We start from the raw sequence: 19102 nt of genomic DNA, 5'->3' as shown, positions 1-19102 counted from the left end.
GTGCAGAACCAATTCTGGGCATGACTTGGGGTGGGGGCCGGTTTGCAGGGACATAGCCATTGAGTCAATAAAACTTTAGGTCCTGAGCCACCAGGGGAAGGAGGTTGGCCTGAAACCCAGGACACACATAGAATCACATAGAGCCAGGTTTTTGTGCACACAGCCTCACATACATGAGTTTGCAAACACACAATTACAATGTCACGTGTACCCAGATCTGCCACAGCTGAACCCAATTATAATTGGGCACTATGCATGCAGGCTGTCCCCTCCTCTTCTCCCCAACTCTCTGGCTCAGCCTCCTTCCTCCTGCCCTCAAGCCTCACCTGTCTCACTGGTGTCTAGTCCCAGCTCCACCATTCAGCTCTTACCCATGGAGGCGTCCTGCTTTACTGTGTGCAAATCCAGATGGCCAGGCTGATTGAGCACAGCATCAGGACAAGGCAGAGGCCCAGCAGCATCCACTGTCTTTTAGCAGTCTGGCGGGGTTCCATGGCTATGCCCAGGAAGTAGGCATTGGGCAGTGGGCTGAATATCTCAGTGTCTTGGGTCAGTGACTGTTTTTCCAGGGAGTGCAGCCTGCAGACCAGCCCCAGCACCACCAGAGACATGACAAAGCCCAGGGCCAGCAGCACCCAGTACCCAAATTTAGCCTGGTTGGGGTCCAGCTTCAGATTCAGGAATGTCACTTTGTCTGTGTCTTTTTCTGTGAAAGACATGGGAGTATCATAGGGCAGGTGGAACTAGAGAGGGACCCCTGGGATCTCCTGTGGCTGTCAAAGGAGATCTGATTGGACTACATGCCCCTGCATGCAAGGGACCAGAGGCAAGATGCTGACCCTTTGCTTAGATGTCAGCCTGGCGGCCTAGCTGGACAGTGTGCAAGGAAGCAACTGAGCCAGGGACTGGGGCGTGGGCGGTGGTTTGGCTGAAGCTGCATCAGCCCTGGTACAGACAGGGTCCCACAGCAGCAGTGCTGTGCTGGTTCAAGCCAGTTCATGAGTGAGCCAGGGGTTAAGGCTGGGTAGGGGTAGGTACTAGGATAGAGCAGGGTAAGGTGGAGCCTGGGGCTAGCCCAGAGCTGGAACCAGGGTCAGATTATCAAACCTTCAAAGGAACAGCTGAAGTCTGGCCAGCCTAGGATGTCCCCCTGCTGCATGTTGTCAGTCACCAGCCAGTTCAGTAGGGGTATGAAGTAGGTCATGAGGGCCTTTATACACACCTCAGACTCCCCAGTCAGCATCTTTAGGACCTCTGGCCACGGCTTGCTTGAGCCCAGCTTTAGAGCATCTCTGGGGGAGTGGGTGCAGCTGTGAGGCTGTGTGGGGGCATCAGCTGGTGCTGCTGAGGCCCCCATTGCACCCAATCCTTGCCCCAGCAATTGGCCAGCCAGAACTTTCCCACAGAGTTCGGCATAGTGGATACAATCACAAGTTTGAAAGAAGACTAATCTGGGTTTGAATCTCAGCTCTGCTATTTAGTAGCTGTGGGGCTTTGGGCAAGTAACCTTTCTGAGCCTGGGTTTCCATATCCATAAAATGGAGATGATAATGGTATCTACCTCGAAGGGCCATTGTGGTGATTAAATAAGCCCCGTGCTGGGAGCATAGCATGCAGGCAATACTTGTTAACTACTGATGATGATGATGGTTACTAGTACTACTGGTAATACTGTGATGATTATTATTCTCCTGGAAACAAATAGGCATAAAGTCCTAAGACACTGTTACCCGTGAGGTGCTCGATGTCGGTAGATAGTGGCAGTTCTTCACCCCTTTCTGGTTTCAGGGAGGGCTTGGGAGGATTAGACACATCATGAGCATGGGAGGTGCTCTGCACACCACCTGTAGTGCTGCACAAATGTCAGCTGTGTTTCACGGCACACCTAGCCTTTAGGGCAGGTGGTTGAGCTTTACACTAGGTCCCTTGGACTCACAATGGGAGTACGAGGTGTGCTGAAGCCAGGGCTTCAGGCTTCTCCACTCCAGAGCCCCCAGCAGAGGCAGTGGTGGGCAAGCCGTGGCCAGAGGTCCTAACGATGCTGACTGGGGAGTCTGAGGTGTGTATAAAGGCCCTCATGACCTACTTCATACCCCTACTGAACTGGCTGGTGACTGACAACATGCAGCAAGGGGACATCCTAGGCTGGCCAGACTTCAGCTGTTCTTTTGAAGGTTTGATAGGAGCCCCAGGCTCCACCTTACCCTGCTCTATCCTAGTACCTATTCCTACCCAGCCTTAACCCCTGGCTCATTCATGAACTGGCATCAGAACCTCTTACCTAGAGTTAGTTGTGGTTTTTCTTCGCCAGTGGTTTCTGGCCCCACTGACCTTTGGTTTCCCCACCTCATTATTTCCCAGTTGTTTATTAACTGATGTGCATAAGCCTTTGGAAGCTACAAACCCTCCTTCATGACTGTGGGACTTAGTCCTCATCACAATGAGGGCAGGTATTCATGGAGCCCATTTTACTGATGAGGAAACTGAGCCCGAGAGAGGTTAAGTTGTCTGCCTAAGGTTACGCAGTCCATAAGTAGCACGGCTAGGTCAGGTTTAAGCCTGGGCCCTGTTAGTCTAGACCCCAAATTGTGACCTCTGGGTCCCAACTCTCTCCTGGAAGGATCAAGGAACAACAGGTTGGGAAGGATCTGCCCACTTTGACCAGTTCAACCCTCCATTCCCAACAGAACCAGCCCAAAGCCTGACTCAGGGCCATCATGTTTAGGAGGATGAATCAAAAGTAGCAAAACCAAGTTTTAAGATCAATTAGGCAAAAGAGCAGCCAAGAATCTTTCTCTTTTACCCCGCAAGCACTCGCATCCCCTCTCCCCTCCACAAACCATACTCTGCTCTGCTGCTATTTCATCATCTGCAAAGGTCATGACATCCTCCTTACTCAGAAACCTCTCCTCTGCCCGTAGCTCAGAAAATGCTATGTGAAGTCCTAAGCCTGGATTCAGGGTTTTCCCTGACCAGGGGTCTGGCCAGGGACACACAGGGACTGGTGAGCAATGACAAGAGATGACTCACTGGCCACATGCTTTGGTGCCAAGTCAGACCCTGAGAGCCCTGTGCATCTTGAGTGGGGTGAGGGTGGGAAGTGGTGAAAATGACTGAGGTCAAACGTCCCACCAATCCAGTGGGATGAAAGAGGTGAGTTGATGTAAAGAAAACAGATATCTTAGCCAGACATGGTGACTCACGCCTGTAATCCCAGCACTTTGGGAGGCTGAGGTGGGTGGATCCCTTGAGGCCAGACGTTCAAGACCAGCCTGGCCAGCATGGTGGAACCCCGTCTCCACTAAAAATACAAAAAATAGCCAGGCGTGGTGGTGTGTGCCTATAATCCCAGCTGCTCTGGAGGCTGAGGCACGAGAATTACTTGATCCCAGGAGTCAGAGGTTGTAGTGAGCCAAGATCGTACCACTGCACTCCAGCCTGGGCAACAGAGACTGTCTCAAAAAAGAAAAGAAAAGAAGAAAAGAAAAAAGAAAAGAAAAGAAAAAAAGGAAAAGAGATATCTGCTACTTTTTTCTCTTTCTTTTTCTTTTTCTTTTTTTTTTTTTTAGACGAGGTCTCACTCTGCTGCTGAGGGTAAACTGCAGTGGTGTGATCTCAGCTCACTGCAGCCTCGACCTCAGAGGCTTAAGCGATCCTCCCACCTCAGCCTCCTCGTGCCACCATGCCTGGCTAAATTGGGTTCACTTTTTGTAGATACAGGATCTAACCATGTTGCCTGCTCTGGTCTCAAACTCCTGGGCTTGATGGATCCTCCCATCTTGGCTTTCCAAAGTTTTGGGGTTATAGGTGTGAGCCACCATGCCTGCTTTCTGCTATTTCTCGCATACTTGCATTTGAGGACAAAACTCCCTCCTTGGTTCCCTGGCATGACCTCCTAACCCTCGTTCGATGTTCACCAAAGCCCCTTTCTATTGCCTGGTATTATGAAATTTATTTGTTTGTTTATTTTTTTGAGATGGAGTTTCACTCTTGTCGCCCAGGCTGGAGTGCAGTGGCATGATCTCAGCTCACTGCAACCTCCGCCTCCTGGGTTCAAGCAATTCTCCTGCCTCAGCCTCCCAAGTAGCTGGGATTATAGGCAACCACCACCACTCGCAGCTAATTTTTTGTATTTGTAGTACAGACGGAGTTTTGCCATGTTGGGTAGGCTGATCTCGAACTCCTAACCTCAGGTGATCTGCCAGCCTCGGCCTCCCAAAGTGCTGGGATTACAGGTGTGAGCCACCGTGCCCGGCCATGAAATTTATTTATCCTGTGGTTCATCTCCCCCTGTTGGATGCAGAGCAGCTGGTCTGTATGGAGACAAGTAAATGTTTCCTGAATGAATAAATGACAGGCAGCCAGAGATATGAATGCAAAGAGCAGAGAGGTGCCCTTATGTTCAACATGTTCGGAAAAGCTCAAGGCTGGGCAATCAGCTAGAATAAAGTCCAGAGACATGAAAGGATGGAAGACCAAATCTACTAGGGAGACAACAGTCATGCAAGGTGCAGCCCTCCCTAGAAGCAAAGCCCAGGGGATCAGTCCTGAAACTCCATCTGGCCTGGTGGTTAGAGATAAACTGCATGGTGGAATCAAAAATATGCTCATTAAATTTGCAAAGGATACTAAATTTGTGGCAGTGTTAATCCTCTAGGAGACAGGAATAAAGCTCAAGATGACCTTGACCAATTAGGGAAATAGACCTATTGAAATCTGTTGAAATTCAACAGGAAAATGATCAAGTCAGTGGGTAAGCTCCACATCTCCAAGGTTGGGGTGCTGATCTTGGAACCAGTTAGACCTGGATCTAAGCTCACCAGGGACTGTATTCTTTGACTAATGGAGGCCAACAGGGTGAAAGATAATGTGTTCTGGAGTCAGTTATGGGTTCAAATCATGACTTTGCTTCTTGCTAGATGAATGACACACAACGACACCAACTCTCTTGCCTTCAGTTTCATCATTTGTAAAAGGCAGATAATAATATCCACTTTGCAAAGTTAAGAGCTATTATTATAATACGAAACATTGTAAGAGTACTCATCAGAGAGCGCCCCCTGTAGTAGTAAATGCTTCACATTTTCAGTTCAGTCCCCTACTCCTTCGGGGTTTGCTTTAGGACTAAAAACCACTGCCACGTAGGTAGGCATGGAAAGAATAAGCTAAACACCAAGTGCAGAGAAAAAGACTCAAGGGTCAAAGTGGACCACAGGCTGACCAGAAGCATGCCAAGAGACTACTGTGAAAGCATCCTGGATCAGCCTGGGAACTGGATTTGGGCACCTCCAAGAAGAGATGGGAGAAACAGACTGCACTCAAGGGTGTGCCAAGTGCTGCTGAGAGGGTAGGTCAGCACCTTGTAAGGAAAGGATAAGGGAGATTCAGATGGAAGGCTGAAGCCTGAGGTAGAACCCCGATGCTGGCTTCCTATCTGGGACAGTTTGTCTTACTGCCATATGTGTGTGCATGTGTGTGCACGTGTGTGCGTGTTAGTGGGAGGGGCTAAACAGTGTCTTTTCTTTCTTTCTTTCTTTTTTTTTTTTTGAGATGGAGTTTCACTCTTGTTGCCCAGGCTGGAGTGAAATGGTGCAGTCTCGGCTCACTGCAACATCCACCTCCCAGGTTCAAGTGATTCTCCTGCCTTAGCCTCTCAAATAGCTGGGATTACAAGCGCCTGCCACCACGCCCGGCTAATTTTTATATTTTTGGTAGAGACGGGGTTTCATCATGTTGGTCAGGCTGGTTCTGAACTCCTGACCTCAGGTGATCCACCTGCCTCGACTTCCCAAAGTGCCGGGATTACAGGTGTGAGCCACTGTGCCCAGCCTAAGCAGTGTCTCTGAACACAGAAGGCTACACAAGAGGAAATGGGCTCTGATTAATATAGGAAAGACTGCAGTCTGACATGAAGAAGAACTTCCGCTAGAATATAAGCTTAATGAAGCTCTGCTCAAGGTGTCTAGTGTAGTCGGGGGTGGAGAGGGAGCCTGGAGCAGGACTTCCTTAAAGGGAGATGGGGGAGCCAAGAACAAATGAAGGAAGAGGGCACTCACCCCAGGAGCTTCCCGGCAATCTTGGAGTTGTAGATGTCACACTGGTGCAGTGGACCCATGTGGCCCGAGGCTTTGCACAATGTTTCATGGAACTGGAACTGGAGCACCAGACTGAGGAAGTATCTGGTTGAGAAACGTGAGGGCAGGCTAGGGAGTGGAGACCAGGAGTGGGAAACTTAGAGCCACTTGGGACCAGGCAGCTCTGACATGCAGTGGCCACAAGGGCCCCATGTCAGCAGTCACTGCCTAGGCAGAGGCTCCTTGGGCAGGGCCCAGCCTTGGGCTGACCCTAGAATACTGGGGGGCTCTCCTTCTCTAGCTTTCTGAACCAGCAGTCACCCCAACCCTTGCCCCGCTCTGACCTGCCCTTCTCCAAGGGACAACAGGGATGGTCTAGAATATTCCCATCAGCTCTGCCCTCTGCACAGGACCTGATGCAAAAGCTCAAAGGATTCTAGGTCAGAGACCTCAGAAGGCTGTGCAACCCAACAGGAAGAGATGGGAAGGGGTGCAGGGTGACATTTGGACCTAGGGCCTTCCTGCAAATCCTCGCTCCAGTTCCCATGCCCCTCAACTCCTAGGACTGGCACTGCCAACAGGGCCCAGACCTTTACCATATGTAGGGCACACCAGCAGAAATGTGGAACTTGGCACCTGGATCAAAGTCTTCCTCTGAGTGAGGAACAGGGGGGCATAAGCCCTGATATTTTAACCTGGCAGGGAAAAGACAGAGGGCTTGGTGGTGGTGTCTGGCAGGTTCTTGGAGCCTTTCTCTTTTCCTTCCTTCCTTCCTTCCTTCCTTCCTTCCTTCCTTCCTTCCTTCCTTCCTCCCTCCCTTCCTCCCTCCCTCCCTTCCTTCCTTCTTTCTTCTTTCTTCTTCTTCTTCTTTTTTTTTTTTTTTTCAGAGTCTTGCCCTGTTGTGCAAGCTGAAGTGCAGTGGCGTGATCTCGGCCCACTGCAACCTCACCCTCCTGGGTTCAAGCTATTCTCTTGTCTCAGCCTCCCAAGTAGCTGGGATTACAGGCATGAGCCACTACACCTGGCCTGCCTTTTTCTTTTCAAAGCACCTGCATGTCTATCAAAATTGGACTTGGCAGGCTGAGGATACCTAATGCATTTTGATTGATTAAATAAATGAAAACACATGGGATTGGGAATCAGAGTAAAACAATAGCAGTTAACATTGACTGAGCACTTCCTCTATGCTCAGAACCATGTCTGGCTTTCCACATAGACTCACGCATGCACTCAACACCATCCTGGTCTCTGGAGGAGGTGCCAGTGGGGGAGCCAGGGAGGCAAGGCCCCTGCTTACATCCTAACAGTGGAGGACAGATTATAGACCAATAAACAAAGTCATTTCATCTAGTAAGAAGTCTTGAGAAGAAAACAGAGAAACATCCCTGTAGGGCAGTACTACTATTATTCCCATTGTGCAGATGAGGAAACCAAGGTTTGGTGACCAGGGAATTGGCCGCAGGACACAGAGCTAATCACAGTCGCACCCTGATGACCTGAAGGTCTGGTTTTGCCCCTCTGAGCTGTGCGACTGTGGGAAAGTTGCTGATCGTCTCTGAGTCTTGTTGTAAAATGTCTATAAAATGGAAGGAAGTAGGCTGGGTGTGGTGGCTCACACCTGTAATCCCAGCACTTTGGGAGGCTGATGTTGGAGGATTGTTTGAGCCCAGGAGTTTGAAACCAGCCTGAGCAACAAAGTGAGACCCTGTCCCTACAAAAAATACAAAAATGAGCCAGGTGTGCTGGTGCGCATCTGCAGTCCCAGCTACTCGGGTGCTAAGGCAGGAGGATCGCCGGAGCCCAGGAGGTCAGGGCTGCAGTGAGCCATGATTGCTCCACCGCACTGCAGCCTCGGCAACAAAGTGAGACCCTGTCTCAAAAACAACCTTCATCATTGGCTCACTGGAGCCTCTGAACCATCTCCAAGGTCAACAGAGTGTCAGGAGCTTCCCTCCCGGTTGACAGGGCCTTATTCAAGGCCCAGGGAAGTTGCCACCCCTCGTGCTTAACCCTTGGGTTCCATCAGCTGAGGTGGTGGACAGGGCTGACAGAAGCCTCCTGCAGGTGACCTTAGAATGACCTTAGAGAGGCACAAGGTCAAGACTCTGCCAAGCCCACAGGGGGGACATGTTCCTGAAGTCAAGGGTGGGAGTAAGAGGACAAGGGGAGGGAGGAGCTCCCAGCTCTGCCACCTGTTGGTTTGCTGTATGACCTTGGGCTGGTTTGTGACCTCCCATTAGCTTCAGCTGGCTGCTTCTGTGAGCTGAGCATTTTGAAATGATCACAATGCAAGGTGGTTGTAAATGTTCAAATTCAACATAAGAGGCTGGGCACAGTGGCTCATGCCTGTAATCCCAGCACTTTGGGAGGCCAAGGCAGGCAGATCGCTTGAGCCCGGGAGTTTAAACCTGGGCACCAAGGCAAACTCCATCCCTAAAAAAAAAAATTACACAAAACTAGCCAGTGTGGTGGTGCATGCCTGTAGTCCCAGCTACTCAGGAGGCTGAGGAAGGAGGATTGATTGAGGCTGGGAGGTCAGGTCTGAAGTGAGCCGTGATCATGCCACTGTACTCCAGCTTGAGTGACAGAGCGAGGCCCTGTCTCAAAAAACAAACAAAAAAAGTAAGAGCCTGTTGCAGAGCCAGGAGCACCCCTGGCAACCCCAAATCACCCTGTGACCAGCAGACTGAAACTGGTCAGTCCGAGGCCTGGCAGATATGGAGAAGCCCTGGTCACAGGTATTTATTATCCCATCAAATGGCCAGGGGTCAGTGATGAGGTGTAACATGGGGGTCCCTCACTCAAGAGTGATGCCTCCCAACTGCTGGTGGGTTCCCATGGCAGCTTAGGGGTGTTAAGCCCAAAGCAGGCTTGTGTGCATTTTAGGGGCCTGCCTCTCTCCCACGGGGAGTCTTTCCTCAGAAAGGAAAGTGTTCAGGCCCCCACACACCCCATTGCCTGGCACCAGGAAGGGAGGGAGGTGTGGGAGGGCCTGCCTGGTGGTTAATGTTCTGTGATTGGAGAAGCCCAGTTGCAATCATTGTGTAAGCTTCCCAGCCACCCAGGGAGCAAGTGGGGTCAAACACCAGGGTCCATTTTTCACAGATAAGGAGACTGAAGACTAGAAAGGCTAAGAGACCTGCTCAGTGCCTGCGTGGAAGATTATAGAGAGGTTCTTGTGCTGCAGAAAGTCCTGGAAATGGGCCCTCTGGTGGAAGATGGTAACAAACCCACCTGAGGTTCCACCACTCCTGATTGTAGATGTCTTTCCGAATGGTGCCGTCAAAGATCTTCTAGTGAAACAAGTCCATCAGGTAGCCGAAGGGGATGAAGGCAATCTTCTCCAGGGCAATTCGCATCAGGAAATTGACCTCATCCTCTGGGAAGAGGGTGAGGGCAGTCAAGAGGCAACCCCTGGGATCTTCCCATAGCTTTGCCGGAGAGCCCTGACCCCACCGAGCCCTAGCGGCGGCCCCAGGCTTGGGCCCTTGGTCCTCATCACCTGAGTCCTGGTGCTTGAGGCTTAGCAGGCCTATGTTGAGCAGGTGCTTGTGGGAGGAGGCCGAGAGAGTGATCACAGACCCCACAGCCTCTTCAAAGGCTGGGTTGGCACCTTCACAGAAGATGATGGAAAGGTTCTTGTACTGCAGAAAGTACTGGATATGGCCCATCTCGTGGAAGATGGAGAGCAGGTCTTCTATGGTCACCTCCATGCACTTCTTTATTCTACAAGCAAAGGGCATGGGTCAAGGAGCATGGAGAAAGGGAGTTTCCCCATTAAGACTCCTCGAGGGACTGGGTGGTCAGGTTGGAGCCCAGACAGGGTTCGGCAGTTGTTCTCTTTTTTTTTTTTTTTTTTTTGAGACGGAGTTTTGCTCTGTCCCCCAGGCTGGAGTGCAATGGTGCGATCTCGGCTCACTGCAGCCTCCGGCTCCCAGGTTCCAGTGATTCTCCTGCCTCAGCCTCCTGGGTAGCTGGGATTATAGGCACACGCCACCACACCTGGCTAATTTTTGTATTTTTAGTAGAGACAGGGTTTCACCATGTTGGCCAGGCTGGTCTCGAACTCCTGACTTCACGTGATCCACTGCCTTGGCCTCCCAAAGTGCTAGGATGACAGGCGTGAGCCACCACGTCTGGCTGGCAATTGTTCTTTCTCAGTCTAGGCCCCATATCCAACCAGCGACCAAACCCTTTGCTCTCATGCCACCTTTCCTTCTGTGTTTCTCTCTTGCCTTTCCCTTTCCCCTGCCCCGTCTCTCCCCTGCCCACACCTAAGACAGGCAGACAGGGGAGAGGAGAGGGCCAGGTGTGTGGTACCGCCGTGAGCACCCAAAGTCATCGTCGAGGTAGGAGTTCCAGGCAGAGGTGTGACACTCCACCTCTTGCCCATCGGTTGGCCTCATCAGCATCGACTTTTTCCAGAAACTGGGTGGGGCAGGCAGCAGCCCCAAGGAGGTGAAGAATTTCTCAGAATCTTCAAACATTTTCTCTGATTTCCAGTGCTGTGGGAGAAGAGGGGATGTGTAGGGCGCTGCCTTGTTTGCCCAAGGATGCCGATAGGGAGGGGCAGGGACAGACAGGCCAAGCAGTAACCTGGCCTTTCATGATCTTTGTGACATCCTCAGGGATCTTCTTCGAGAAGGGCAGGACCAGGTCTAAGATGTTGACCGAGGACTGAGCCCACATGTTCCCTGGAAGAAGAGGAGAGGGGCTAAGGGGAGGCTGGAGACAGTCTCTGCCTTTATCTGGCACTCACCTCGGCCACCAGCAGGGCCTTTACCCCGGAGGTGGGCAGGGATGGGCCCCCTCAGGTCAATGAGCTCAGGCCCATAGTGGCGGTGGAGGGCCCAGTGCATGTAGGTGTGCAGGTTCAGGTAGAGTGGCCGCAGCTCCTGGAAGAACCACTCCAGGTCTTGCTTCAGGGTGTCCAACTCATACTTGGAGCGCCACAAGGCTCCCATGTCTTTGTAACCTAGGACAGGAGAGAGGACTCACTAGGAGCCACCATCTCACCGTTTACCCCTGGCCTAGCTGACAAGAGACCCAGACACTTTCTAGGGAAGCCACTCAACCTCGCTGACCCTCTGGGTCTTCTTTGGCAAAACGAGGAGAATACCTGCCCATTTTGGAAAGGCACTGAGCAAAGTCCACGATCCGAGCTCCCCACGCCTGCAAGGCCCTGAGTCCCCTCTCATCCCACCACATCCTTAGCCCTGCGGCCACCTGGGCTTCTTTCAGGTCTTCCAGAGCACCAGCTCCTCCTGCTGCAGAGCCTCTGCCTAGGATGCTCTTCTTTCACATCTTGCTCCCCGTCTTTTGCCCATCTTTCAGGTCTTGGATAAATGTCAGAGGCCTTCCCTGACCACTTGTCTGCAGCAGCCTCTTCTCATCCTCTTTCTCAGCAGCCCCTTCCTATTCTGCAACACCCCAGGTGGTAGTGAGAGACCGGTGTTAACTGAATATGGTCTTCCTCCCCGCAGGACCGCAGGTACATGAGAACAGGCACCTGTCATTTCACCTATGTGTCCTCAGAACCTCCCCAGCACCGAGCACATAGATGCTCTATGAATATTTGGAGAGCCCAGCTGCAGGGCTCATAGGTCCTGCCTCCAGGGCCCTATGGCTGCTTTCACCCTGGGAAAGCTCAGCTTTGCCCCTTCCTTGCCGTTGCTCTGAGCCCCGTGGCGTCCTGTCTGCTCACCATTGAGCTGTGTAGCCTTGTTGCTGAGCTCCACGTAGTGCTCGAAGGTGGTGCGGATCTGGCAGCCCACGGCATCCCGCCAGCCCTGCCAGGCCCACAGCAGCTCCTCTTTGTTCCTGGAGGTGGCCATGACTTCTTCAAGTTCTATGCCCAGAAAAGGAGCCATGGGGGACCCACTCCCACCTGCCTCTGCCCTCACCCTCCTGGCACTAAGGGAGGATGGTTGGGGACTGGGAGGGGCCCCTGGAAGGGACTGAGTGCTGGAGATTCTGTGGTTGGGTGGGACAGGGCTTGGGTGTTCACCAGGCTCCAGGGACAGGCAGGCCGTCTCATTCAGGCATACCTGGGCCATACTGTATGTCATCTCCATGTCGGCCAGAAGCTCGTTATACTGGGGGAACCGGTGTTACCCAGGGTAGGCCGGTGCCCCTGGACTTGCCCCCAGTGCTTGCCCCACCAGCCAGGAGAGATCGGCACCCCCACCTCTACTCCTCTCCTTCTCCAGAGGAAGTTCTGATCTTGCCCCTCCTCCAACCCCTGCCTCCCTCCTGCCCCAGACACTCTGGCTCCCCCACCAGACCCCTGGGGCCAGGGAGCATGTGCCCAAAGGCCTGGGGGCTCCATCCATCACCTCCCGCAGCTCGTCCTTGGGCAGGGCCGCCTTGTCTATGTTCTGCAGCTTTCTCAGCGTGCGATTCACATCCTGGGCCTGGAACTGGGCGACCTTAAACAGGCAGGCCCGGATGCCAAAGTAAATCATGAACTGGGACCTCTCCATGTCCTTGTGCAGCTGCAAAGAGGGCCAGCAAGGTTGGCGGACAGGGGAAGGGTCCCACTTGACCTCCAGGGCCATGGCACCCTAACTGACTCCCTAATCCCATTGGCTTAGGGAACAAGATTTGCTAAGAGGGAGAGGGCAGAAACCTGGGTCCCTAAAAGCAAGGAGGTGAGATTTACAAAGGACAAGAAGCAAGAGATTCTTGACTGGAGAAAGTTTAGGGCTTCCAGGAGGCCCAGAACTTGCAGCCTGCTTTGGTATGTACACTGGGGCTTCCCTAGTTCCTCTTGCTTGGGATAGGAGCAGGAGGTATGCCCCATGGCCCCAAATCCCTGAAAAGAGCAAAGAGAGGAGAGGCTGGGGTGGAGGTGACACCATACCATCTCCTCCTGATTTTTCCTGGTGATGTTGGTGACATAGTTCCTAGTGGTCTCCATGAACTGGTTCAACACAACTTTAGCTGTTTGGTCATAAAACTGCAGGAAGATCTTGGCCTTAGTCTCATTGTAGAAGTCATCTGCAGGGAAGGATATGGGCACCATGTGCTGGGAAGGTCCTGTCCCCACCCAGTCCCCTTGTCTGGTCCCATGCTTCTTGGGGTCCCAGCCACACCTAAACTATGTTCATCCTTGATCCAGAGGCAAGGCAACAGCTGCCTGTAACAAAGGAGCACAAGTAGGGAAAGTCCAGGGCGAGTCTGTCTGCACCCATGACCAAGAGAATAGCAGAGCTGGATGAGGCTATGGGCCAATCACAAGCCAGCTCCATATTGTGACATCAAGGGCCAGAGGCTCAGCCACAGAATGTTAGAACTGGAAAGCCCCATCCACCTCCTGGTCCAACTGTCCCCATTTTACAGGTGGGGAGACTGAGGTCCAGAAAGTCAAGCCAAGTGATCTGGCTCATGTGGTTAGCTAATGGCAGACCCAAAAGGAGGAACAAGGGGTCTTGACTTTTAGGCCAGAACTTGTTCGGCTCTCCTTGGTCACTTTTCCCTGGGGCTGGAGCCACCCTTGGGTTATGGCCAGGGATTGATGAGGCCCTCCCTCCATAGGCTGGGACCACTTCTGAGCAAGTGGATGGGATGATGGATGGATGGATGGGTGGATGGATGGATGGATGGATGGGTGGGTGGATGGATGGATGGAGGTAATATATCTGGGTCTCTGGAAGCCAGGTTGTCTTTCCAGGTTCTTCTAACTGGACCTCTTATGTTCATATGTTTAGGCTTTTTCTCTCTTGTAGGCTGTGCAATAATCCCCAGGGCTGTGCACGGCCCTCCCCATCACACCTGTTTCTCCAGGGAGACCCTAATATTATGAGTTTGCAATCAGAAGAGGGCACATGAGGCAGGGACTGGGTGGGGTGTGGAGAGGCAAGGCTGGCACCTTCCATCCAGGGTGCATGCCCATGAGTACCTGAGCCTGATCTGAAACCAGCTGGCAAGACGACAGCTCTCTGTAAGCCTGTGGTTACCCCCAGTACTCTTGCACTGAAGTCTGTGGAGGCCAGCTCCATCTGTCTCACCTTGGGTTTCTCCTCAGACTCACTTCCCTCCACACTCAGAATCCCCATACTCTGTGTTGCCTTCCATCACTCTCAGCCTACAAAGGCTCACATGTTCAAAAAGGCCCCACCTCTACACATGGGCTGATACCACGACTAGAGAAACTGACCAAATAACCCCCAAAATATGATCCATTATGGGTAAAATATATTTATAACATGAGGAAAGGAAGAAAAGGATAGTGATACTTCTGGTTAAGCTGATTGACTGAGCTCACAGAGAAGTCTCCCTTCCTGCTTCAAGCATATAGACATATATTAGTCCATTCTCACATTGCTATAGAGAACTACCCGAGACTGGGTAGTTTATAAAGAAAAGAGGTTTAATTGACTCTACAGTGCCACAGGCTGTACAGGAAGCATGGCTGGGGAAGCCTCAGGAAACTTACAATCATGGTGGAAGACGAAAGGGAAGCAGGCACATCTTCACATGGTGGCAGGAGAGAGAGAGAAGGGGGAGGTGCTACACACTTTTAAACAACCAGATCTTGAGAACTCAGTCACTATCATGAAAACGACAAAGGGGAAGTCTGCCTCCATGATTGAACACGCCCACCTCTCCTCCAACACAGGGGAGGTCAGGGTGCATCCATCCAGAGAGCTGCAGCACTGGTGTGGGGGGATAGCTGATCCCAATGGAAATGACATCTCTGCCAAGCTGGGAGCCCCTGCAAGCGTCAGGTGCATGCATGGGATTGTGCAGAAGGCTGTTTCAATTGAAGATGGCTGATAGGTCCAGTTTACCAGGTATAAGAGAAAATCCAGTTTCAGGAGGGACAATAATAATTACCAACACTCACTGAGCACTTTCTAGATGCTAGGGACGATTTGGGGGCTTTCAACATATGAATCCTCACAACAAACCCATGAGGTAAGTACTGTGATCAACACTCCCATTTGACAGATGAGGAAACAGAGGCACAGAAAGGTTGAGGAATTTGCTCATAGTCACACAGCTATTAAATGGTGGAAATGGGACTCAAATTCCTATGGTTGGTTCCAGAGCTTGTGCTAAATTGCAGGCACAATGAATGAAGCAGACTGCAACGGAGGAAGGACAAGTCTCAGAGCAATCCAAAAGGGACTTAAAATGCACGTCTTTATGCCATATATAAAAATTAACTCAAAAATGGGTCACAGCTTATTTTCTTTTTTCAATTTAAAAGAGTACATTTAAGGCTGGGTGCGGTGGCTCATGCCTGTAATCCCAGCACTTTGGGAGGTTGAGGCGGGTGGATCAGTTGAGGTCAGGAGTTCAAGACCAGCCTGGTCAACATGGTGAAACCCTGTCTCTACTAAAAATACAAAAATTAGCTGGGCGTGGTGGCATATGCCTGTAATCCCAGCTACTCGGGAGGCTGAGGCTGGAGAATCGCTTCAACCCGGGAGGCAGAGGTTGCAGTGAGCCAAGATCACACCACTACACTCCAGCCTGGGTGACAGAACGAGACTCTGTCTCAAAAAATAATAAATAAAAAAAAAATAATAAAAGAGTACATTTAACACCTTATCTTGGACAATGTGACAGTCATGAGATCTTTGTGTAGGAGAAGAAAGAGGGAACAAAAAAACGAAGTCTACAAAATTCTTAGAACACAAGGGGAAGTTTCATGACACTGGATTTGGCAGTGATTGCTTGCATATGACACCAAAAGCAGAGGCAACAAAAGAAAAAATAAGCAAATTGAACCTCATCAATATTTTAAATTTTTGCATCTCAAAAGACGCTATAACAGAGCAAAAAGGTAACCCATGGAATGGGAGAAAATATCTGTTACTCACAGATCTGCTAGGGAATTAGTATCCAGAACGTATAAAGAACTCCTCAAACTCAACATTCAAAGATGGGCAAAGGGCCAGGTGTGGTGGCTCACACCTGTAATCCCAGCACTTTGGGAGGCCGAGGTGGGTGGATCACCTGAGGCCAGGAGTTTGAGACCAGCCTGACCAATATGGTGAAACCCTGTCTCTACTAAAAAAATACAAAAATTAGCCAGGCGTGGTGGTGGGCACCTGTAGTCCCAGCTACTCAGGAGGCTGAGACAGGAGAATTGCTTGAACCCAGGAGGTAGAGGTTGCAGTGAGCCAAGATCGCACTACTGCACTCCAGCCTGGGTGACAAAGTGAGACTCCATCTAAAAACAAACAAACGAACAACAACATCAGCAAAACAAAGATGGGCAAAGGACTTGGGTAGACATCTCTCTAAATAAAATACATGAGTTGCTCATTAGCACAGGAAAAGATGCTCAATATCACTAATTATTAGGGAAAGGCAAATCGAAGCACCCATCAGGGTGGCTGTTATCAAAAAAACAGAAAACGAGTCAGTCAACATGTGGAGAAACTGGAAACCTTGCGCATTGTTGGGGGCAATGGGAAATGGCAGAGCCGCTGTGGAAAACAGTCTGGTGGTTCCTCAAAAAAAATTAAACATAGAATTACCATATGATCTAGCAATTCTCCTGGGTATATATACAAAAGAACTGAAAGCCGGGACTCAAACAAATATTTGTACACAGTGTTCTGTCAACCTGAAATAATAAAAAAAAAAGATCAGAATCCAGTTTAACAGGTTTATTCGAGCGTGAAGCTGAGGATGGCCATTTTCACAGGCTCCAAAGAAATGGCATCCGTGCTCTGAAGCTGAGAAGTTTAAGGTCTTACTTTATAGTCAGAAAACTAAGAAATTAGGTAGAATCACAACATTTCCCATATAAGTTTGGTTTATGAGTAACAGCAATTTGATTAATAATAGCTTATTTTCTTTTTTTCAATTTAAAAGAGTACACTTAACACATCTTGGACAATGTGACAGTCCTGAGGTCTTTGAGTAGGAGAAGGAAGAGGAAAGTTCATCTATAATGAAGTTCAACAGAAAAGAGGAAAGGAAACTTCAGTCTTTTATAACATTTTACAAAACAATGCAGCTAAGGGAAAAAGGAGTAATCAATAATTAGGGAAACAGGCCGGCGTGGTGGCTCAAGCCTGTAATCCCAGCACTTTGGGAGGCCGAGACGGGCGGATCACGAGGTCAGGAGATCGAGACCATCCTGGCTAACATGGTGAAACCCCGTCTCTACTAAAAACTACAACAAAAAAAAAACTAGCCGGGCGAGGTGGCGGCGCCTGTAGTCCCAGCTACCCGGGAGGCTGAGGCAGGAGAATGGCGTGAACCCGGGAGGCAGAGCTTGCAGTGAGCTGAGATCCGGCCACAGCACTCCAGCCTGGGTGACAGAGGGAGACTCCGTCTCAAAAATAATAATAATAATAATAATAATAATAATAATAATAATAATTAGGGAAACAAAGTTCACAGCTGCCTGTAAGTGACTCAGGTCCCACAATTACTTTCCTTCAAGGCTCAGAATAATTTAAAGTTTTAACAGCTTTGATTTTGAATTACCTTTTTTACAGTTCATAGTAACATTATTCACCATAGCCAAAGGTTCATGGATGAATGAATAGATAAACAAAATGTGGTATATACATGTAATGGAATATTACTCAGCCTTAAGAGGGAAGGAAATTCTGACACATCCTATAGCATGGATAAACACTGAAAACATGCTGAGACAAGCCAGAGACAAAATAAATACTGTATGATTTTATGTTTCATGGGTACAGAGGCTGGGTACTGTGGCTCACACCTGTAATCCCAGCACTTTGAGAGGCCGAGGCAGGTGGGTCACTTTAGCCCAGGAGCTCGAGACCAGCCTGGACAACATAAGGAGACCCCATCTCTACCAAAAAAAAGGATTTTTTTTTTCTTTTTTGAGACAGAGTCTTGCTCTGTCACCCAGGCTAGAGTATAATGGGATGATCCTGGCTCACTGCAACCTCTGCCTGCCGGGTGCAAGTGATTCTCCTGCCTCAGTCTCCCAAGTGGCTGGGATTACAGGTGACCTCCACCATGCCCAGCTAATTCTTGTATTTTTAGCAGAGATGAGGGTTGGCCAGGCTGGTCTTGAACTCCTGACCGCAAGTGATCCTATCGCCTTGGTCTCCCAAGTGCTAGGATTACAGGCATAAGCCATCGTGCTTGGCCTCTACTAAAAACTTAAAAAAAAAAGTATCTGGATGTGGTGGTGCATGCCTGTGCTCCCATCTACTGAGGAGGTTAAGGTGGGAGGATTGCTTGAACCCAGGAGGTCGAGGCTGTAGTGAGTCTGGACAACAGAGTAAGCACCTTTTTTGGGGGCACCTTGTCACACACACAAAAATGAAACTGTTCTGGAGATGGATGGTGGTGATGGCTGCAATCAACAATGTGAATGTACTTAGTGCCACTGAATTGTACACTTAAAAATGGTTAAGATGGTAAGTTTACATTATGTATATTTTGATACAATTAAAAAGAAACAGGTTTTTAAAGTGATTCAGAGAACAGAATCTGTGAGGTAAAAATAGGCTTTTATGAAAACACAGGAGGTTTGAAAGAAGCAGGGATGCTAAAATGAAAAATATAGGGATTACATTGGAACAACAAAACTCTCGACAGCCAGATTAAGCAGTAGGCTAAACATCAGAAGCACTGGGCCTGGAGGACACAGGTGGGGAATTGTCAGGCACACAGGACAGGAAATGGGGTGAGTGCTATGAGCAAGAGTTAGGAGACAGAGGGCAAGACAGAAAGCCCCAGGCAGGGTTTCATGGGGGTCCTCGAAGGAAAGGGGAGAGGATGAGGGAGAGGCAACATGGGGATAGAGGATGAGGGAGAGCCGACATGGGGAGGGAGGATGAGGCAGAAGCGACACAGGGAGGAGGGATGAGGGAGAGGATGAGGGAGAGGTGACATAGGGAGACAGGATGAGGGAGAGGATGAGCAAGAGGTGACACAGGGAAGGAGGATAAGGGAGAGGCGACATGGGGAGGGAGGATAAGGGAGAGGTAACACAGAGAGAGAGGATGAGGGAGAGGATGAGGGAGAGGTGACATGGAGAGGGAGGATGAGGGAGAGGCGACATGGGGAGGGAGGAT

The 19102-nt window shown here is 50.3% G+C and overlaps 1 protein-coding gene across 1 annotated transcript; it reads right to left on the bottom strand.

Annotated features, from left to right (window-relative positions):
* Window positions 1-341: 341 nt before the first annotated feature.
* On the bottom strand, window positions 342-14131 carry LOC111527592 (angiotensin-converting enzyme-like protein Ace3). Its single transcript, XM_031934350.1, is given in 14 exon segments — window positions 342-706; window positions 1108-1292; window positions 6057-6179; window positions 6671-6769; window positions 9309-9453; window positions 9577-9800; window positions 10407-10579; window positions 10671-10768; window positions 10858-11049; window positions 11779-11922; window positions 12082-12169; window positions 12410-12568; window positions 12937-13073; window positions 13975-14131. Coding segments are annotated over 14 exon segments (2289 nt in total).
* Window positions 14132-19102: the final 4971 nt, after the last annotated feature.

The sequence above is a fragment of the Piliocolobus tephrosceles genome, chromosome 16 (genome assembly GCF_002776525.5).
Source record: "Piliocolobus tephrosceles isolate RC106 chromosome 16, ASM277652v3, whole genome shotgun sequence".
NCBI lineage: Eukaryota > Metazoa > Chordata > Mammalia > Primates > Cercopithecidae > Piliocolobus > Piliocolobus tephrosceles.
This window is presented reverse-complemented; position numbering and strand designations above follow the sequence as displayed.